Genomic DNA, 22,789 nt, shown 5'->3' with positions numbered 1-22,789 from the left:
ATCCAATCTATAAAAGTCCTCTTTGGCATTCCAATAAGTGTGAGACACTTCAGCTGCATCCAGCTCCAATCGGTTGATATGGAGAGAAAAGATGACTATAAATAGGAGGCTTTAGTATCTGGTTGGAGAGCCAGCAGCAGAAGAATGCTCTCACATACCTGCAGCCATGATATAGGCTAGCATATTATCAGACAGGCCCACAGAATTGGCTGGGCCCCTAAAAAACTCTGAGAGTTTTGATTTATTGATAACATCAATGCATGTGTGTTTGATCAGAAGCATTGGTGCTAGCATCCTGGCTAACAGTTACCTCATTCTGGAACTGAAAAGAGTGTCAAGCATTTTTTTAGGTTCTGATGTTGGTATGATTTATGTGTGATACTTTTAAACAATTTTCACGTTTTTTTTTCATCAATTATTATTGCTTTTTGCCACTTTCTTGCCACTTTCTGCCCATTTTGTTTTTACCTTTTTTTTTTTTTTTACATATTTCTGCCTTTTTTTCAACAATTTCTGCCAATTTTTAAAACACTTTTTGCCTACGATTTCAAAATGTTTTCCTGATTTTTTGCCATTTTTTTACAGAATTCTGCAACATCTTTTTGCATACTTGAACTGCCATTTTTAGCTGTTTGTGCCCATTTTTTTGCCACCTTTGCCATTTGCCATTTCAATCTGTTTTATGCCCTTTATCACTAATTTTTGTCACTTTTTTAAACAACTTTTAGCCCCTTTTTTGCCCTTTTCTGCAACATCTTTTTGCTTTTTGTTTGCCTGTTTAGCTACATTTTGCTAGTTTTTTGGCCATTTTGCCAGTTTTTTTGCTTTTTGGCCACTTTTGTCACTCTCTGCCCATTTCTTGCCATTATATGTCAGTCTTTTGCAACTTTTCACCCGTTTTTTGACACACTGAGCAAATTTTGACAATTTTTGCAACTTTTAACCCATTTTGACTCTGTTCACCCATTTTTGACACTTTCTGCTGTTTCTTGCCACTTTTAGCCCATTTATGCCTTTTTAATATTTTAATCCATTCTTGCCACTTTTCATCCATTTTTTAGTCTCTTTTCACAATTATTTAATTATTCACTATATTTTCAGAACAGTTGTCTCCATTTCTTCTATTTTTATTTTCTGGCATCCTGACATTTGTGCACACTATAAAGTCTGACATTACTTTCCTCAAAGCTCCATCCACATTGTTAACATTACTATTATATTTTGAAAAAGGATATATTGCACTACAGCATAAAATAGATAAAATTCATGTTTAGTTACGTTGCTAACAGAGGTTCTTATTCAGGCTAATATGAGAACTAGATTGATGGTTTATATCAGCACATTTCTTATTACTTCAAAGACTAAAATGCATGAACAATAATCCTTCTAATCCAGCCAAAATTGTTTTTTTTTCCTTCAGGAATGGTTCTCCTGCAAGCTGGATGCAGGAATGACCTCATAAGGTACAACATACATGGAGGTAAATATAAGGAAAAGTGGGTGGCACAAATAAGGAGCTCATTCATGCAAACTCATGGAACCCAGTGGCTGAGCTGTCATGACTCTGCTGCTCACCATAACCCTACAAGGAGACAGCTGGGCCAGTCAGCTCATGGCACTGAAACAGACAGGCCACTCACGCAGCCAGATGAGACGCACAGCCCGGCTGGCATTACCATCAGCTGTTCCACACATATGCAATGTTTTCATTTCCTTAACAAGACACTAGTGACACTGGCAGGGACTGGGTTATGATAGTGGGGCCCTGTGGGTGATTATGAGTGTAATAAACCCATTAGAAGCTATGACATGGGTGTTTCTGCATGCACTGTTTGGGCATCCGCTGCATAAAAGCAACAGAAAATACAGCATAAACGACAAAATGAATGATGCTCATACTATTTTTTCACTTTGATATGTTATTTTAAAGATATAAAGACATTATACTAAAACAGATGTATGAAAGCGTTGTCTTTAATAAGGTAATGAGGTAAACTTTCATGTTAGAAATGCAGTGTTCCTTGTATTCCTTATAGAAATATTTTTGTAAACATGTTTGTTCTCTAGCGTTGGGAAATTTATATCAAAAGAGAAGTTAATGAGATTAGAGATTAATCAATCAAACGAGATATTTCAATGCTTCCATCATCTCTTAAGTGACTTCCCTGACACTCTTCCCTCTAGATTGCTGACTTTTTAGCTCACAGATCTTATTTGGACTTGTGTGAAACCCACCCCCCCACCCCCACCCTACGACCCCAGCCCCGCCCCTGGTCCCCGGACGCAGCATGGGCCTTATTTAAGAGGTTCACCCTCACCCTCAGCCTTTGTCCCAGTGGAAGCATCCGTCTACCAGTGCACCTTGGTGAGTACAGCCTGCAGCATGTTTCCCTGAACCACTGTGGTTATCTGTAACTTTGAGTGACATTAGCTGAGGATGCTGTGAAAGACTGAATGAAAGATGAAACTGCAGCTACCTTAAAGCTTCTGTAGCGGGTTAGGAGATGAAAATTAATACTGATGCCTCTATACTTTCTATATCAGGATAAAGACTGATTACAGGTGCTTTTAATGCTTTTAAATACAGCAGCGGACTTGGTTTCAGATGAGTCTGCCATTCTTAATGGCTTTCATTAGGTTAATGAAATTATTGAATGAAAGGGGGTGCAATTTTGTAAGAACAAGTACCTCTTTTTCCATTACAAACTGTCAGGTTTGCACAAGCTTTAACTGCCTGCAGCTCCTACTGTTATGGTTAAAACTAGAGTTGCTGCTTGTATTTTATTAATTGACACAGGGTGCTGATAGAGACACCTCCTGGTATTGAAAACTAAGGCAGAGTGTATGGGTATTGTACTTAGATTAGTGCACAAAAGCTTGATGTAGAGCTCAAATTTACCTTAACTCCAATGAATGAAGTCCAGAGGCAGCTGTAGTAAAACAGAAGTGTCAGTGGGGCGACAGATGGGTGCTAGTCTGACACTCAGACGAGCTCTCCCACAACCTGAAATAGCAGTACATCCGTGTGTCTCTGTAAAGCACTGCAGGTGGTGCTGAGCTCAAAATAGATCTCAGGTCTCTGTGTTATGCCCCTTTTTGGTGCTACCTCAGCAGCTCTGAGAAGTCCCAGGAACAATCATGCATGTGGAGATATGCTATCAGTAGTGGTGCAGCAAGGTTAGCGCTGAAATAGCATCCAAAGGCATGTCTAATTAGCTCTCTCTCTATAGATAGCAGGGTTGTATTAGTGTTTGAATGTGATAATTCCTTCAAAGCTGTTGTGAGATAGCCTTGGCGGGTCTTCAGAGACCCCCAGATGACAGCTTACATATCTATTAAATATATGAATGTCTTACTGGTTGTGTGAGTGACTTCTTCCAGATATAGCAGGTGTAATCATATCATCACATTATCAACCCCTTCAGTGGTAGAGTGTCTGTGATTGTTTCATTACAACAGGCCTTCCTACTATGTATTCTATGGTGGTCAGTTTCAACAGCTACTAAATGTTCTCTTCCCTCAACTCTCAAATCTTCAGACCATCCACCAGTAAAGCCTAAAAATGTGTGACGACGACGAGACCACCGCCCTCGTGTGCGACAATGGCTCTGGCTTGGTCAAGGCTGGATTCGCCGGAGATGACGCTCCCCGTGCTGTCTTCCCTTCCATTGTTGGAAGGCCCCGCCACCAGGTACGCTTAAAACAATCCTCTTTAATCACCTACAAGCTTCTTTGTGAGTCTTATGCTCCTCTTATGTTTTTTCCTCCAGGGTGTGATGGTGGGTATGGGTCAGAAGGACAGCTACGTAGGCGATGAGGCCCAGAGTAAAAGGGGTATCCTGACCCTGAAGTACCCCATTGAGCATGGCATCATCACCAACTGGGATGACATGGAGAAGGTTTGTGTTGACAGCAAGGCTCATTTACAACATTCATGGCAGCTGACGTGCTGCATCATTGAGAATTCACAGCATGGCGCCACCGTTAAAGCTGCTAGTGTTTAGTTTGGCGCTTCACTTAGAGGAACTGGTTGTTGTTTATTCAGCCAAGTCCTGAATTCAGCTGTTTGCTCTCCTCTGTCAGATCTGGCACCACACCTTTTACAATGAGCTGCGTGTGGCCCCTGAAGAGCACCCCACCCTGCTCACTGAGGCCCCCCTTAACCCCAAAGCCAACAGGGAGAAGATGACCCAGGTACTGTACAGTCAAAGAGCACTGCTCTCTCCTTAGTTCTCAAATTAAAGGACAGTCTGTTAATTCTTGTCTCCGTTTTTTTGTCCAGATCATGTTTGAGACCTTTAATGTCCCTGCCATGTATGTGGCCATCCAGGCTGTCCTGTCCCTGTATGCCTCTGGCCGTACCACTGGTCAGTACCCTGCAGCTTTGTTCCCAATTTATGCCTTAAATTTAGAACTGATTCAACAGCAAGGGAGAGAGTGATGAACTTCATGGTCAGTGTATTTTCTGGCAAGTCCATTCCTGGTTGCCATTTTCTCTTTTGCGACGAAAAAATTCGAAAAAAACCTCATCCCATTTCAGTCACAAAAATGAATAAACAAAACAAACAAACAAAACAAAAACAAAAACAAAAAACAAAAAAGGATCCTTTTTAAGTCAATTCTGTTATTTTGTTTTCTTGTTTTTATTAAAAACTTGAGTAAAGGGCAATCATTAGACCCAATGGAAAATGTGAACATTTCAAAATAAAAGCCCTCATTTCATATTTCATAGCCATACACTATGTTTTATTGCATAATAATAGGCTTATTTGCTTTAAACAATGTATTAAACATGTCAATGAGGTATTGAAATATACTTCATTGACAGTCATTTATCCATGTAAAGTGGAAAGGTTCATTTATTATTGTGTGTACAAAATAAATAGATAAATGATCAGAGTAAAAATGGTAAAATTGAGTACATGGATAAATACCTCAAACAGTCCAAGCTTATTGTTTCAAAATATATTGTTTTCCCCCTTATATTAATATAGTCCATTAAAACTGCAGTACTTTTACCATCAACATATTTAATACATTGTTTAAAGCAAACTGAAATATTATTGTACTGTAAAACACAGTGGGTGGCTATTTAGGCTAAAATTTTGACACGAGTGCTTTCCCATTCCTTTTTCCTCAAGTATTTCATTAAAATGAGGAAACAAAATAACAGAATTGAAGAAAAATTGGACCCATGTTTAGAAAACTGCTATTTTTCCATCTTTTTCTATTTTTTTCAAAAACAAAAATGTTCTTCCTTTTTTTTTTTCTTTTCAAAAAATGAGAAAAACAGCTCTTTTTCCTTTTTTTCCATTTTCTGACAAAACTGAATTAAGAAGATTTTCTCCCAATTCCTGAGGCTGGTTTCAACCAGGAAATGGAAGTGCCAGAAAATTCACTGACCCTTTACTTTCTGAGGACGTCAATCTTCTGGTTTATTCCCGTCTTGTTGTCAAGAAGAGGTGTTTATCTCTCCAGCAGACTATTTGTCAAGTGGTGTCAGCAGTATGTTGTGGTTTATGATGTGGCACATATTGTACTTGAGGCCAGCTGACAATCATAGCCTTCGCAGAAATCCACGACTGACTGACCATGGTGCATTTCTGTTTGCTAAAGGTATCGTGCTGGACTCTGGTGATGGTGTGACCCACAACGTCCCCATCTATGAGGGTTACGCTCTCCCACACGCCATCATGCGTCTGGATCTTGCTGGCCGTGACCTGACCGACTACCTGATGAAAATTCTGACTGAGCGTGGCTACTCCTTTGTCACAACTGGTATGTTTAAAGCGTCATGGTTTAACTGTTCAGTGTGTCCATAAAATGTTTTTCTTAATCCATGAACTTTCTGCTTCTCAGCTGAGCGTGAGATTGTGCGTGACATCAAGGAGAAGCTGTGCTATGTGGCTCTTGACTTTGAGAACGAGATGGCCACTGCTGCCTCCTCCTCCTCCCTGGAGAAGAGCTATGAGCTGCCCGACGGTCAGGTCATCACCATTGGTAATGAGCGTTTCCGTTGCCCAGAGACCCTGTTCCAGCCTTCTTTCATTGGTGAGTGATCTGTGAATATGTCTTGTGATGCATTAAACAAAAAATCAAGGCAAAACTTATGAATTTTACTTGGCCTCTGCTAGGTATGGAATCTGCTGGCATCCATGAAACCGCCTACAACAGCATCATGAAGTGTGACATTGACATCCGTAAGGACCTGTACGCCAACAACGTGCTGTCTGGTGGTACCACCATGTACCCTGGTATTGCTGATCGTATGCAGAAGGAAATCACAGCCCTAGCCCCAGCACCATGAAGATCAAGGTGAAAGAGTGAATCCAAGTCATCAGATTAAAACTGGGAATTGTCATTCAGTTCTAACTTTTAATGATTTTTATTTGTTATTTAGATCATTGCTCCCCCTGAGAGGAAGTACTCCGTCTGGATCGGCGGTTCCATCCTGGCCTCTCTGTCCACCTTCCAGCAGATGTGGATCAGCAAGCAGGAGTACGATGAGGCCGGCCCCTCCATCGTCCACAGGAAGTGCTTCTAAACACACATTCAACCTCCTTTTGTCCGTGCATTTGTACGCTGTTGTCTCCTGTATATATGTGTATGTTCTGTAATAAAGATAAGCCCTTGTGAGAGAGCCACCTGTTCTGTGTTTGGAATTTGCAGCAGGTTTAGGTAGTGTTGTAAACTGCTCCACGACTAATTTTGAAAAATCTTTGCTGAAACACTATGAAGATAAACACTTTTAGATGTACTCAAACCCAAAACAACCATGCAACCCTTAAATTCTTACAGAAGAAAGAGATACATGCAAAATACAAGCTTGTTTGGATATAGAGTTTCTAAGTCTATTCAAGATTTAATTGGTGGGGGAAACAGGAGCACCCGGCGCAAACCCAGAAGGATGATGGAACCCCAAAGCAGGAACCCAACCTGACTGTATGCTCGCCATTGGTGACATTTTGACTAACTGCATTCAATTTAAATGTGCCGTTTATGCTCTCAACTTAAAATAATGACAAACTGGTGTTTAGATAGACAGGATTCTCTATGGGTAAGGCTTGAATCTTTAGCTTGTCAACCCAGACAGTTAAAATCACTTTTGTTTATCAATAATATAGATCAGCTGAAAGCACTCTATAATAACTCTGTTGTCTTCAATACACTGCTGGTCAGGAGAGATATTAGAGGATACTTAAAAATTCCTTCTATTCTATCTGTTTGGTCACCTCTATCATTAAATCCAGATTTTCCTCGTCAAATCAGAGCTATTAGTCTATTAGAATGGTCCTCTAAAGGTCTCTCAGATTTTACTGGCCTGTTGATCTCTTGCTCCTTTAAGACATTCGAGCAAATTAAAAATGACTTTGATATTCTTCATAAAGACTTTATCAGGTATTTTCAAATTCGTTATTTCACTGTGTCTTTTTTGGAGAAAGATTCAGTCCAACTGATACTGTCAGAACTTGAGAGTGTTGTAGTCTCCTGCAAAACACTTAAAGGTATTATCTCCAAGTTTTACATGCTGTTGCTGCACTCTGATTCATCAGTTTTTGAATCTCTGAGGCTGCTGTGGGAGCGTGATCTGGGGGTGACATTCAGTGCTATCGATTGCGAAAGGATCTGCAGTGAAATTTTTCCAAAATATACTTCAATCTCTATACATGAACACAATTTTAAATTCTTTCATAGAACATATTTTACACCAGTTCGCCTTCAGAGAATGTTCCCCAACACTTCAAATCTTCGTTTAAATGCAAGATTCAAAAAGATACATCTATTCATATGTTTTGGTCATGTAACTTTGATCAAACATTTTGGAAAGAAGTCCATTCTGTGATTCAGGAGATCACTGGCAAACAGTTCCCATTGTCTTCTTCATTTAGTTGTTGAATCATATGCCTAACAATCTTTTTAATACAGATGTTAAATCACTGTTAACAATTCTCTTGTTTCTGGTGAAAAAGTGTATCTTGCTGCGTTGGTCTGCTGGATTTCACAAATTGCAGCCCTTTTCCCTTTGGAGAAACTGATTCATGACTTCAGCCACAAATCTGATAAATTCTGGACATTATGGAACCCCTTGGACTCATTACTTCAAAAACACTAAAGGCGGTTTTTAGTTTCAAATGATCTATTTTTGTTGCCGGCTGACTCTGTCTGTGTTGCTTTAGTTGTACTGTCACACAGCATTATTGTATTCAGCTATCCTGCTTGTTCAATCTCACACCTTTTGTGTAAACATGACAAAATATTTTATTTTGATGCAATTTATGTTTAAAAGTCTGTATGTGATTGTCCTTTGCAGCGCTTGTCACCATTTTGGGGTGGGTTTGTTCTGTTGTGTTTGTGTAGCAGGTTGGAACACCGCAGTTTTGATTTATGGACTGAAAACTAGACACCCCCTGTTTTTTTGTTATAAATTCTGAAGGACTACAGCTTATTTTGGGATTTGTGCATGTTATTACACTTTTAGTCCAGGAGATGTCGCTAGTGTACCACTGTGGACAGCTCAGAGAGACTTGGTTAACAGGATCTGCACATGCGCAGCTCAGTCAATAAACAAGCTGCCATGGGAAAGACGTTAACTCTCGTCCTCTATCATTCCACAGGTAGTATAAAAGTTATCTTTCATGTTTTAACTGGTTATCTATGACATAAACTTACCGTGAAAGTCTTTTGTGATGTTTAAACAGGAACTATAGTTTGTACGGGTTTGTAAACATACGTTTGTAGCTTTTTGTCAAGACGTGTAGCAGCATGCTAAGTTTCCTTTGAGTTTCAGTGAGAATAGACGTTCGGTAAGTGCAAGTAACTCGAGTGAATGTAAAGCAAATGTTCTTTAAACATAAGGGAATGTTTATTTTCTCAGTTGCTAAGACTAGTAGCCAGTAGCAGAGAGTAAGTAATGTTCAATGCAGGTATTTATCATTCAGTGTTTCAGTCATTGTTTACCGCTCAGTAACAGCGCCATTTTGTGAAACTATGCAACTGACTGTGCGCATGCGGCGTAGTTTAAAGTTGAGTTCAATAGCTCAGAAGACGCTGTGTGTAATTTATGTGACTGTATGAGCAGTAGTAGGAATAGCAGAGATCCAGGCATAAACTGAATGTGCTTGACATATTTTATGTTAGTGAACATTTTAGATACATGCAATATATTGAGATATATTTTGAAGTTTTGCATCTGTTTCACTTTACACGAGCATGTCATTGTTTAGTTATTGCTCTTTTGATTTTCAGTGAATTAATAAGTGTCATGCTGATATTAAATTCACTTAAAGCTCAGTCAATAAACAAGCTGCCATGGGAAAGACGTTAACTCTCGTCCTCTATCATTCCACAGACTATAATTTCACTACACAGTGTACTGTACCTGGGTAGTGTTGCTGCCGTGCCAGATTTCCCCTAGGTCTGGCCGGTAACATTTGTCTTTTTTGTGTTGTTTTATTTCAGCTCTGCTTTGTTTGTATCATTAAGATATAAAATCCTATTTAAAAAAATATAAAAAAAAAAAATCTGACACCACACCTAAATAGAAGCCATAAACCGTCAAAATGCCAACTGTTGGAAACAACACAGTGAAGATCAAGGTTGGGGGTCAATTTAATCCTCTGTGTTCATGCACGAGGAAAAGGGGGCCATTATCTTTCTTCCCAGTGCCGCAAAGAACCTCTTAACTAAACTTGGATTTGGTGGATTTTGGAAGGTACCAGATAGAGTTTCACATGTTCTAGGACAGCTTCATCAAAATCTGTCTCATCTGATAAAGCTGCCCTCAGAGTCTCTCTTGGAGAGCCATACTCCATGTAGAGCTCTTTTAGCACGGCCCTAACAAATCTCCTCTTGTCCTAAAATTTACTCAGAGTAAAGAAGTCAATCTCCTCCGTGACTTTTTCTGAAAGACGACTAGTGATGGTGTCAAGGTCCTCCATCTGAACAGACATTCTTAGTTAGTGCCATGAATGTTATTGAAAATTATATGTATTGTGTATGGTATTTGACATATGGGCCCCTACTCACAGGCTCCAGAAAGCTTCTGCAGAGTCCCATTTTACAAATGTGATGAGCCATGATTGACTGTATTTGCATTTTGATTGATTTTGTGGATAAACTGAAACCAAACTCTCCTTTACTATGATATGCCTCATTGTGTTTATTTGGTGTTTTATTACTTCTAAACTGTTTTCTGCAAGAGAAGACTGTGGTCTCTGCTGCCCTCTTATGGTCATAGGAGCTGTGGTCTCATGGCAGTGTTTCCTCTTCAAGGTTATAATAGTTTTGTATTTTCATTCTTTTTTATTTATATTTCGCCACTTCATAACTTTCTCTGGACTCCGGTTAGAGGTCAAACACTTTATTCATACTCCTTCACACTGCCATACTGGTGCATATGTGTAAGATTTAGACATTCTTTTTACGTTGAGAGTCCCTTTACCACAGCACGTGCAGTGGCATATTTAATGTTTCTATTCAGAACAAAATTAATTTTGTTTTTGAAAGACCTCTTTCAACCAGGACTGTCAGTGTTTGGCCCAAAAAAATCAAAATTTTTAATGGGTTTAACTCAAATGCTGTGAAGCAACAAATCAAAGCAAAGACTGTTCATTCATTAATCAAATAAACATAAAACACAGGTGGCTTCCACCACAAAGTACCTGTTTTCAGGTTTTACAATGCCATGAAGCCAATCTGCTAATTGATTTATAACTAGAAGACCTGATGAAGCCCAATCACACTGTGTAGGGCAGTATAGTTTGCCTTAGCTCATCTGTTTCCTTTGATATGAAGAAAACTTGCCAAGTGGAAAATACAGCAAGACAATAGCAGCATATAGTATCACAAGTAGAAGTTGGTTATGCATTAGATGTTCTCCTTTACCACTAAGTGTAGACATTTCCATGCTTGTTCAGCAATCTGTGGATCTCAACAGTGAGGGCACAAGGGTTTGTGAGTAATTTACTTGATGCTGTATGGTAGCTCTGTGCACAGATGTCTTTATTTTGTCTATATGTATGACAGCATGGTAGAGTGTGCCATAGGATAATATGCAAGGACAGAAAATAACTTATTGGGCAGTGTTATAAAACCTTGGTGAATAAAGCTTTGGTGAGTCTGTTAGGATCATTTAGCAGAACTTTGAGGCACAAATTATTTTTTACATTTTATTTCACCAGTATGTTTTGTCTCCGTGTACATCTTCTAATTGTGACCCAGTTTCTTTATTGAATAATGTCTGTTGTGATTGAAAATGAATGTGTTCAACCCCAAAAATCAACCATACTTTGTTGACAAATCAAGTTGACACATTTTCACTCATACCCTAGAGCAAAGAGAAATATATGCAAAGTGCAATTTTGTTTGTTTATTTTTATTTTTGATTTTTTTTTACCAATATTTAATCGGTGGGCGAACCGGAGCACCCGGCGTAAACCCTAACGGATGACGGAACCCCAACCTGACTGTATGCTCCCCATTGCTGGCATTTTGACTAACTGCCTTCAATTTAAAAGTGTCGTTTAGCGACACGCCTAAATAGAAGCAATTAACTGTCAAATGCCAACTGTGAGAAACAACACAGAGAAGATCAAGGTTGGGGGTCAATTTAGTCCTCTGTGTTCATGCACGAGGAAAAGGGGGCCGTTATTTTTTTTCCCAGTGCCACAAAGAACCTCGTAACTAAACTTTGTTTTGGGGGATGCAGGATGGGGTCCAGATGGAGCTTCACATACTCTAGGACAGCTTCATTAAAATCTGTCTCATCTGATAAAGCTGCCCTCAGAGTCTTTCCTGCAGAGCCATACTCCATGTAGAGCTCTTTTAGCACGGCCTTAACAAATCTCCTCCTGTCCTGGATTTTACTCAAAGCAGAGAAGCCAATCTCCTCCGTGACTTTCTCTGCCAGACGGCTGGTGAAGGTATCAAGGTCCTCCATCTGAACGGACATTCTGAGTTTCTTGGGTGCTTCTGAATAGAGCTTTGCCATCAGAATGGAAAAGAGTCTGTTAGTCATTCTGATGTCTGCATGGGATGAGGCATTACTTGGAGCCGAAAGCACCTTAGTGGTTAACTTCTCAGATGAGGTTTTGGTTTCCTCTAAGTGGTCTTTAACCAACAACCTTTCTGAGCCTGTCACCAGATTGTTGGGTGGTGATGAATGGCTCAGGCAGGAGGTCGGAGGAGACACAGAGAGTACCTCAGGTGAATTTGGACATGAAGACACCCATTCATAGCGCGAGGTCAAAATATAACTATCAAAATGATAACGCAGATTTGAGTCGTCGTAGCACAAAGAAGAGCTTTGTGTGGCTATGTCAGTAGATGATAGCTGACTGGAAGAAGATGTTACTGTCTTCTGGCCATCACACTTCTCTTCAGATGGGTTCAGCATTATTGGAATCAGGTTTTCTATATCTGTCAGTGCACCTGAAACTTTCTGATTGAATTCTGTATTAGCTGATGGCTCCTTCTCCAACCAGAGTAAGACTTTCTGCAAGAATGCTCTCACTGCCTCCTCTACCATCATATACTGGACCTCAGGAGTAGTTTGGTCCACCCTTCTCTTGGAAAAGACAGGGGCAGAGTAACAATTTCTCCGTGGGACAAGGGGATGAGAAGATGTCTGGTGAGCATTCAAATGACCATAAATTTTATCTGTCAGGTCCTTTGCAAACATCTGGATCTCGCGGCTAGACATGATGCTTTCCAGTTTTTCATTTCCACATCGGACATCCTTTTGTGGTGAGTTGATCTTTTCAAACAAGATGTCAACTTCCTTTGTGATGTCTGCACGATGTAAGGGAGAAGGCGTCTTCTCTATCTCTGGGATAGGTCGTGAATCCGAAACCTGAAAGCGAAATTTTTTAATGGCCTTTGGTTCTGGAACAACTCCTGGTAAAGATTCTTCCAGAGCCCTTTGTTCCTCCATGAGCCTGATGGACTCTGACACCTGTTTAAGACTCACCGTGAAGTCTGTGTCTTTTTTTCTAAACTGATTTTGTAGATTTCCAATCGTTTCCTCAATTTTGTTCCCCACAACTTGGTAGAATTTGACTTTATGAACCCCTTCCTTAGTGCTGGTGTCTTTTTGAGGTGTTGTGTTTGAGGAAAAGAAGTCCCTCACCATGCCAAGTATTGGCCTCATATTCACACGAGGTTTAGCCGGGCTCCTCGGCTCAGGAATTTCCTCTTTAATGTCAGCATCCTGCAAACCATCTGTTATTTGGTTTACAATTTCAGTTGCTGCATTGTAAACATCAAAAGAGGTGTCATTTTCTGCCTCTTCAGTGATGTCTGGTTTCTGATCAGACCACTTCTTCAGGACATCACTTACTGATTGGACCGCTGACTCAACAGAAATCTTTGATTTTAAGCTTGGAGTAGATTCCCATTGCATTTCTTCCTCTTTTGCCAGAGAACACACAGAGCCTACTTGTGATTTACATCCCTGGCTAGAGACAATCTTTACATCTTGTGGCCCCATACAAAATCCAAGACTCTTAAAGTTTAGCTTACTTAAAAAGTCTTTCAGACACTCAGCTGCATAGGTCAACATGCACCGCAGAGATGACAGACTGGACACGGAACTGGTGACATAAACGGCAGGATCTTTTGGTAAATATGGGCTGTTTGCAGCCACAGATAGAAGACAGTTTGCCTTCTGTGAAACTTCACTCTCCACCAGCTCCGTCAGCTTTTCTGCACTCTCAGATTTTTCATGTGGGACCTGCAGAGCACTGGCGAAGCTCTCTGAGAGGAGTCTCCAAGGCGTGCTGTTACATTGAAGTCACCCGATCCTGCAGCTATCTCAGGTTGGGACACGTTTTGGCCAGACGCTCCCGATACACTGGGATGACAATTTTCAGGACGTCAGCAGTGCATGACTGCATTATCTCCATCAACATGTCAGCCAGAGTGTCCTCTGTGGCTGGATCCCAAATTCCAACAGCCATCTTGCTCCACTGTGCTGATGTGATTTTCTCAAAATGTTTGTCCACCAGGGACGAAGAGATTCTGATTTGATTAGAACCGTTTTATCCATCTCATTAACAGATCTCATTTTGGAAATATTTTCTTCAAATGTATCTATCTCATTCACCGATCTCATTTTGGAAATATTTTCTTCAATCATCTTTACCAATGTCAGTTTCAAAACAAGTTTCTAGTAAATTATCAGCTGCTGTGTAAATATTCACTGCTGCCTCTGACTTGACTTTAAAGACTCTTGTCAACTATTAACACAGGTGTAACTCTCCTGGTGTGGGTAGTACTACTAATTTTAGTGACGTCAAGGATCAAGGCACAGGATCAAGCATAGAGCCAAGGGCCTAAAAACAGGGAATCACCTTAAACTCGCGCATGCGCGCACGCACCCTCACCCCTCTCATTGTTAATCGAAACGCTTTGGACAATATTTAATGTCTTCCAAATTTATCCACAGATAGTTCTTACCTTTAGATAATGATGACTCTTCGCAACAGCTTTGTTAGTTTTGTCGACAACGAAATTAGAGAAATGGCAGTTCAGTCGCGTTATTCGTCTGTTGTCATGGTGAGCTACTGCGCTGTTTATGCTAACCTGCAGAGGAAGAGAAGGAGGCGGTGAGAAGAAAGGTTATGTGAGGTCATGACACACTGACATTTCAATGAACTGAAGACCTAGTCGAAACACAGTCTCCCATTGTTTCCTACGGTAAATAACCACGACCGTTCCTTATTTCTCTGCTAAAGCTTCATATTTTTTCTTGATAGAATAAAAGAACAGAATAACATTAGCACTTCCTGTGTAAGTTGTTAGCATTTTTTATACGACCGGCATCCTTATATGCGTTTCAGTTAACGGGTTTTAAAAGCGCTTTTAACAAAACGTCCTAATGTTCCAGAAAGCTTCTGGAGAGACCCATTTCACAAATGCAGTGGTTCTCAAATGATGTGGCCCACACTAGTGTGCCTTGAAGCAAGTCTAGGTGTGCCTGGAGAATTTGTACTTTTTGCCACTTGTAACCTATTGTTGCACCGTTTTGACACTTTCAACATGTTTTTGCAAATCCAAACCCATTTGTGCCACCTTTATAAACCTTTTTGCACACTTTTGCTATTGTTTTGTCAATTTTTTCCAATTTTTCATCACTTTTAACCCATTTTTGCCACTTTTTGTGCCACTTTTAACCCATTTGTGCCACCTTTTTGCCAATTTTTGCCCACTCTTGCTATTGTTTTGTCTTTTTTGCCAATTTTTCATCACTTTTTACCCCTTTTGGCCACTGTTAACCCAGTTGTGCCACCTTTTTGCCAATTTTTGTCCACTTTTGCTATTGTTTGGCCTTTTTTTGCCTAAATTTGCCACATTTCAAAAAACAATCATTTTAGCCAATTTTGCCACTTTTTGCCCAATTTTCCACATCAACATATTTGTTGTCTCTTCAGACGATTATTCAGTTCTCCTCAACTAAAGCTGTCTCAGTATCTTTTACTTCATTGTCCAGCATCCTCATGGTTTGGCACATTATGACCTAGCAATGTTGACATTACTTTCCTAATCATTTAGTTGTGTGTCTCCATCTACGTTGTTAACATTGCCAGTAAAAAGGTCATTCTGTTTTAATGGGAAAGCATTTTTAAGAAGGCTGTATCATACCAAAGCATACATAAATAAAGCTGATTTTTGTTGCTTTGATTGAAATGTTTATTATTCTGCTGCTGTGAAGCAACAAATTAAAGCAGGCTGTTCATTGATAAATCAGTTACACATACAACACAGGTGGCTTCCACCACAAAGTACCTGTTTTTGGTGTTAAAATGCCATGAAGCTGATCTTCAAATCTTTTCTTCTGCGGTTTAATTTTTGCCAGCTCATCTGTTTTCCTTAGATATTGTGACAGCTAGCCTAAGCAAAAAATTTGATATAGTTGGACAATGAATGGCAACTTACAGCTTCTCCAGTAGAAGTTGACGATGATTCTTCTGCTTCACCACTAGATGGAGACATGTCAATACATGTTTCAGCAACCTGTTGATTTCAAAGGGTGGATATAAGGGTATGTGAGTGATATTTTGGTATCCTTCCTTCCTAGGGATTGAAAGAGAGATGTGAGGAAAAGACAGGAGGAGAGAGGAGGCACAGCTTAGTGAAAGAGAAACCTTTCTCTTCACAGCGTCAATCTGAGCAACGTCAGGTACTGATGATGAGCTCAACTCACAGCCCAAACCTCAAGAAGACCCTCATTTAAGATAATTCCAAAACCTTTTAGATGACTCTCTATAAATACAGTACAAAAATGTATTCATAAGTGTTTTAATAAATAGTCGGTATTTACATGCAGCGCTCTTTATTTTACATATTTGATTATCAGTGGAATTACTTTGGTTTATACTTTGGCGGGTCAGTGCTTTGTGAATATCAAACTGTCACAAACAATGCAGAGGTGCGGCTTTTCAGCATGTTCTGCGCTTCTAACGCCAACTGCTTTCAGTTTCTTTGTTGCTCGTGCTCAAGCCATCATCCTCTATTTCTGGCTGCTTCTGACACTGTCTTTTTAATTATGCATGTGCACAAGACTTTCTCTGTGGGTGCATATGAAGCTCTCTCTGCATACTCCAAACATATTTCTAGGATTTTTTTGATAAACCAGCCAATAGGACAATAGTACATAGACAGAGGGAATTAGTAGGGTGTACCTAGGCTGTGGCTCAGGCTAAGCAGGGACAGTGGATGAACTGGGAGGGTGTAGAAAAGAGGAAGTTGAGTTGGAGGGACCTATGGAGTATGGGCTCAGGGACAGCAACTTTGAGGCACATTTTGCCAGGGTTTAAGATTAGTTTGTCACAAGGTTGATAACCTTATGATCTCAAGAATTCTGCTGTTTTTTCTCGTAAATTAATGACTTTAAACTTGAGAATTTTGAGAGTTTTTTTCTTGAAAAACATTTGTTTCTCTCTTTTTTGGTGGTGCAGCAAGGTTAGCGCTGAAATAGCATCCAAAGGCATGTCTAATTAGCTCTCTCTCTATAGATAGCAGGGTCGTATTAGTGTTTGAATGTGATAATTCCTTCAAAGCTGTTGTGAGATAGCCTTGGCGGGTCTTCAGAGACCCCCAGATGACAGCTTACATATCTATTAAATATATGAATGTCTTACTGGTTGTGTGAGTGACTTCTTCCAGATATAGCAGGTGTAATCATATCATCACATTATCAACCCCTTCAGTGGTAGAGTGTCTGTGATTGTTTCATTACAACAGGCCTTCCTACTATGTATTCTATGGTGGTCAGTTTCAACAGCTACTAAATGTTCTCTTCCCTCAACTCTCAAATCTTCAGACCATCCACCAGTAAAGCCTAAAAATGTGTGACGACGACGAGACCACCGCCCTCGTGTGCGACAATGGCTCTGGCTTGGTCAAGGCTGGATTCGCCGGAGATGACGCTCCCCGTGCTGTCTTCCCTTCCATTGTTGGAAGGCCCCGCCACCAGGTACACTTAAAACAATCCTCTTTAATCACCTACAAGCTTCTTCGTGAGTCTTATGCTCCTCTTATGTTTTTTCCTCCAGGGTGTGATGGTGGGTATGGGTCAGAAGGACAGCTACGTAGGCGATGAGGCCCAGAGTAAAAGGGGTATCCTGACCCTGAAGTACCCCATTGAGCATGGCATCATCACCAACTGGGATGACATGGAGAGGGTTTGTGTTGACAGCAAGGCTCATTTACAACATTCATGGCAGCTGACGTGCTGCATCATTGAGAATTCACAGCATGGCGCCACCGTTAAAGCTGCTAGTGTTTAGTTTGGCGCTTCACTTAGAGGAACTGGTTGTTGTTTATTCAGCCAAGTCCTGAATTCAGCTGTTTGCTCTCCTCTGTCAGATCTGGCACCACACCTTTTACAATGAGCTGCGTGTGGCCCCTGAAGAGCACCCCACCCTGCTCACTGAGGCCCCCTTTAACCCCAAAGCCAACAGGGAGAAGATGACCCAGGTACTGTACAGTCAAAGAGCACTGCTCTCTCCTTAGTTCTCAAATTAAAGGACAGTCTGTTAATTCTTGTCTCCGTTTTTTTGTCCAGATCATGTTTGAGACCTTTAATGTCCCTGCCATGTATGTGGCCATCCAGGCTGTCCTGTCCCTGTATGCCTCTGGCCGTACCACTGGTCAGTACCCTGCAGCTTTGTTCCCAATTTATGCCTTAAATTTAGAACTGATTCAACAGCAAGGGAGAGAGTGATGAACTTCATGGTCAGTGTATTTTCTGGCAAGTCCATTCCTGGTTGCCATTTTCTCTTTTGCGACGAAAAAATTCGAAAAAAACCTCATCCCATTTCAGTCACAAAAATGAATAAACAAAACAAACAAACAAAACAAAAAACAAAAAAGGATCCTTTTTAAGTCAATTCTGTTATTTTGTTTTCTTGTTTTTATTAAAAACTTGAGTAAAGGGCAATCATTAGACCCAATGGAAAATGTGAACATTTCAAAATAAAAGCCCTCATTTCATATTTCATAGCCATACACTATGTTTTATTGCATAATAATAGGCTTATTTGCTTTAAACAATGTATTAAACATGTCAATGAGGTATTGAAATATACTTCATTGACAGTCATTTATCCATGTAAAGTGGAAAGGTTCATTTATTATTGTGTGTACAAAATAAATAGATAAATGATCAGAGTAAAAATGGTAAAATTGAGTACATGGATAAATACCTCAAACAGTCCAAGCTTATTGTTTCAAAATATATTGTTTTCCCCCTTATATTAATATAGTCCATTAAAACTGCAGTACTTTTACCATCAACATATTTAATACATTGTTTAAAGCAAACTGAAATATTATTGTACTGTAAAACACAGTGGGTGGCTATTTAGGCTAAAATTTTGACACGAGTGCTTTCCCATTCCTTTTTCCTCAAGTATTTCATTAAAATGAGGAAACAAAATAACAGAATTGAAGAAAAATTGGACCCATGTTTAGAAAACTGCTATTTTTCCATCTTTTTCTATTTTTTTCAAAAACAAAAATGTTCTTCCTTTTTTTTTTTCTTTTCAAAAAATGAGAAAAACAGCTCTTTTTCCTTTTTTTCCATTTTCTGACAAAACTGAATTAAGAAGATTTTCTCCCAATTCCTGAGGCTGGTTTCAACCAGGAAATGGAAGTGCCAGAAAATTCACTGACCCTTTACTTTCTGAGGACGTCAATCTTCTGGTTTATTCCCGTCTTGTTGTCAAGAAGAGGTGTTTATCTCTCCAGCAGACTATTTGTCAAGTGGTGTCAGCAGTATGTTGTGGTTTATGATGTGGCACATATTGTACTTGAGGCCAGCTGACAATCATAGCCTTCGCAGAAATCCACGACTGACTGACCATGGTGCATTTCTGTTTGCTAAAGGTATCGTGCTGGACTCTGGTGATGGTGTGACCCACAACGTCCCCATCTATGAGGGTTACGCTCTCCCACACGCCATCATGCGTCTGGATCTTGCTGGCCGTGACCTGACCGACTACCTGATGAAAATTCTGACTGAGCGTGGCTACTCCTTTGTCACAACTGGTATGTTTAAAGCGTCATGGTTTAACTGTTCAGTGTGTCCATAAAATGTTTTTCTTAATCCATGAACTTTCTGCTTCTCAGCTGAGCGTGAGATTGTGCGTGACATCAAGGAGAAGCTGTGCTATGTGGCTCTTGACTTTGAGAACGAGATGGCCACTGCTGCCTCCTCCTCCTCCCTGGAGAAGAGCTATGAGCTGCCCGACGGTCAGGTCATCACCATTGGTAATGAGCGTTTCCGTTGCCCAGAGACCCTGTTCCAGCCTTCTTTCATTGGTGAGTGATCTGTGAATATGTCTTGTGATGCATTAAACAAAAAATCAAGGCAAAACTTATGAATTTTACTTGGCCTCTGCTAGGTATGGAATCTGCTGGCATCCATGAAACCGCCTACAACAGCATCATGAAGTGTGACATTGACATCCGTAAGGACCTGTACGCCAACAACGTGCTGTCTGGTGGTACCACCATGTACCCTGGTATTGCTGATCGTATGCAGAAGGAAATCACAGCCCTAGCCCCCAGCACCATGAAGATCAAGGTGAAAGAGTGAATCCAAGTCATCAGATTAAAACTGGGAATTGTCATTCAGTTCTAACTTTTAATGATTTTTATTTGTTATTTAGATCATTGCTCCCCCTGAGAGGAAGTACTCCGTCTGGATCGGCGGTTCCATCCTGGCCTCTCTGTCCACCTTCCAGCAGATGTGGATCAGCAAGCAGGAGTACGATGAGGCCGGCCCCTCCATCGTCCACAGGAAGTGCTTCTAAACACACATTCAACCTCCTTTTGTCCGTGCATTTGTACGCTGTTGTCTCCTGTATATATGTGTATGTTCTGTAATAAAGATAAGCCCTTGTGAGAGAGCCACCTGTTCTGTGTTTGGAATTTGCAGCAGGTTTAGGTAGTGTTGTAAACTGCTCCACGACTAATTTTGAAAAATCTTTGCTGAAACACTATGAAGATAAACACTTTTAGATGTACTCAACCCCCAAAACAACCATGCAACCCTTAAATTCTTACAGAAGAAAGAGATACATGCAAAATACAAGCTTGTTTGGATATAGAGTTTCTAAGTCTATTCAAGATTTAATTGGTGGGGGAAACAGGAGCACCCGGCGCAAACCCAGAAGGATGATGGAACCCCAAAGCAGGAACCCAACCTGACTGTATGCTCGCCATTGGTGACATTTTGACTAACTGCATTCAATTTAAATGTGCCGTTTATGCTCTCAACTTAAAATAATGACAAACTGGTGTTTAGATAGACAGGATTCTCTATGGGTAAGGCTTGAATCTTTAGCTTGTCAACCCAGACAGTTAAAATCACTTTTGTTTATCAATAATATAGATCAGCTGAAAGCACTCCATAATAACTCTGTTGTCTTCAATACACTGCTGGTCAGGAGAGATATTAGAGGATACTTAAAAATTCCTTCTATTCTATCTGTTTGGTCACCTCTATCATTAAATCCAGATTTTCCTCGTCAAATCAGAGCTATTAGTCTATTAGAATGGTCCTCTAAAGGTCTCTCAGATTTTACTGGCCTGTTGATCTCTTGCTCCTTTAAGACATTCGAGCAAATTAAAAATGACTTTGATATTCTTCATAAAGACTTTATCAGGTATTTTCAAATTCGTTATTTCACTGTGTCTTTTTTGGAGAAAGATTCAGTCCAACTGATACTGTCAGAACTTGAGAGTGTTGTAGTCTCCTGCAAAACACTTAAAGGTATTATCTCCAAGTTTTACACGCTGTTGCTGCACTCTGATTCATCAGTTTTTGAATCTCTGAGGCTGCTGTGGGAGCGTGATCTGGGGGTGACATTCAGTGCTATCGATTGCGAAAGGATCTGCAGTGAAATTTTTCCAAAATATACTTCAATCTCTTTACATGAACACAATTTTAAATTCTTTCATAGAACATATTTTACACCAGTTCGCCTTCAGAGAATGTTCCCAAACACTTCAAATCTTCGTTTAAATGCAAGATTCAAAAAGATACATCTATTCATATGTTTTGGTCATGTAACTTTGATCAAACATTTTGGAAAGAAGTCCATTCTGTGATTACGGAGATCACTGGCAAACAGTTCCCATTGTCTTCTTCATTTATTTGTTGAATCATATGCCTAACAGTCTTTTTAATATAGATGTTAAATCACTGTTAACAATTCTCTTGTTTCTGGTGAAAAAGTGTATCTTGCTGCGTTGGTCTGCTGGATTTCACAAATTGCAGCCTTTTTCCCTTTGGAGAAACTGATTCATGACTTCAGCCACAAATCTGATAAATTCTGGACATTATGGAACCCCTTGGACTCATTACTTCAAAAACACTAAAGGCGGTTTTTAGTTTCAAATGATCTATTTTTGTTGCCGGCTGACTCTGTCTGTGTTGCTTTAGTTGTACTGTCACACAGCATTATTGTATTCAGCTATCCTGCTTGTTCAATCTCACACCTTTTGTGTAAACATGACAAAATATTTTATTTTGATGCAATTTATGTTTAAAAGTCTGTATGTGATTGTCCTTTGCAGCGCTTGTCACCATTTTGGGGTGGGTTTGTTCTGTTGTGTTTGTCTTTTTTGTGTTGTTTTATTTCAGCTCTGCTTTGTTTGTATCATTAAGATATAAAATCCTATTTAAAAAAATATTTAAAAAAAAAATCTGACACCACACCTAAATAGAAGCCATAAACCGTCAAAATGCCAACTGTTGGAAACAACACAGTGAAGATCAAGGTTGGGGTCAATTTAATCCTCTGTGTTCATGCACGAGGAAAAGGGGGCCATTATCTTTCTTCCCAGTGCCGCAAAGAACCTCTTAACTAAACTTGGATTTGGTGGATTTTGGAAGGTACCAGATAGAGTTTCACATGTTCTAGGACAGCTTCATCAAAATCTGTCTCATCTGATAAAGCTGCCCTCAGAGTCTCTCTTGAGAGCCATACTCCATGTAGAGCTCTTTTAGCACGGCCCTAACAAATCTCCTCTTGTCCTAAAATTTACTCAGAGCAAAGAAGTCAATCTCCTCCGTGACTTTTTCTGAAAGACGACTAGTGATGGTGTCAAGGTCCTCCATCTGAACAGACATTCTGAGTTAGTGCCATGAATGTTATTGAAAATTATATGTATTGTGTATGGTATTTGACATATGGGCCCCTACTCACAGGCTCCAGAAAGCTTCTGCAGAGTCCCATTTTACAAATGTGATGAGCCATGATTGACTGTATTTGCATTTTGA

The 22,789-nt window shown here is 40.0% G+C and overlaps 1 protein-coding gene and 1 pseudogene across 2 annotated transcripts; both read left to right on the top strand.

Annotated features, from left to right (window-relative positions):
• Window positions 1-3,516: 3,516 nt before the first annotated feature.
• On the top strand, window positions 3,517-6,704 carry LOC121526020 (annotated as a pseudogene).
• A 1,855-nt stretch (window positions 6,705-8,559) lies between these two features.
• LOC121526002 (actin, alpha cardiac muscle-like) lies at window positions 8,560-22,287 on the top strand. Of its 2 annotated transcripts, none has more exons than XM_041812249.1 (9): window positions 8,560-8,615; window positions 17,321-17,473; window positions 17,553-17,681; window positions 17,866-17,976; window positions 18,065-18,149; window positions 19,387-19,548; window positions 19,630-19,821; window positions 19,905-20,086; window positions 20,172-22,287. In XM_041812249.1, the coding sequence occupies exons 2-9, from the start codon at window positions 17,345-17,347 to the stop codon at window positions 20,313-20,315; spliced, it is 1,134 nt and encodes a 377-aa protein (XP_041668183.1). In that variant the 5' UTR covers window positions 8,560-8,615; window positions 17,321-17,344; the 3' UTR covers window positions 20,316-22,287. The 2 variants fall into 2 exon arrangements, with proteins under 2 accessions (XP_041668183.1, XP_041668185.1); XM_041812251.1 differs by lacking the exon at window positions 8,560-8,615 and adding an exon at window positions 16,074-16,177.
• Window positions 22,288-22,789: the final 502 nt, after the last annotated feature.

Source organism: Cheilinus undulatus, linkage group 18 (genome assembly GCF_018320785.1).
Source record: "Cheilinus undulatus linkage group 18, ASM1832078v1, whole genome shotgun sequence".
NCBI lineage: Eukaryota > Metazoa > Chordata > Actinopteri > Labriformes > Labridae > Cheilinus > Cheilinus undulatus.
Note: the sequence above shows the minus strand (reverse complement) of the source record. Positions and strands in the feature narration are given on the sequence as shown.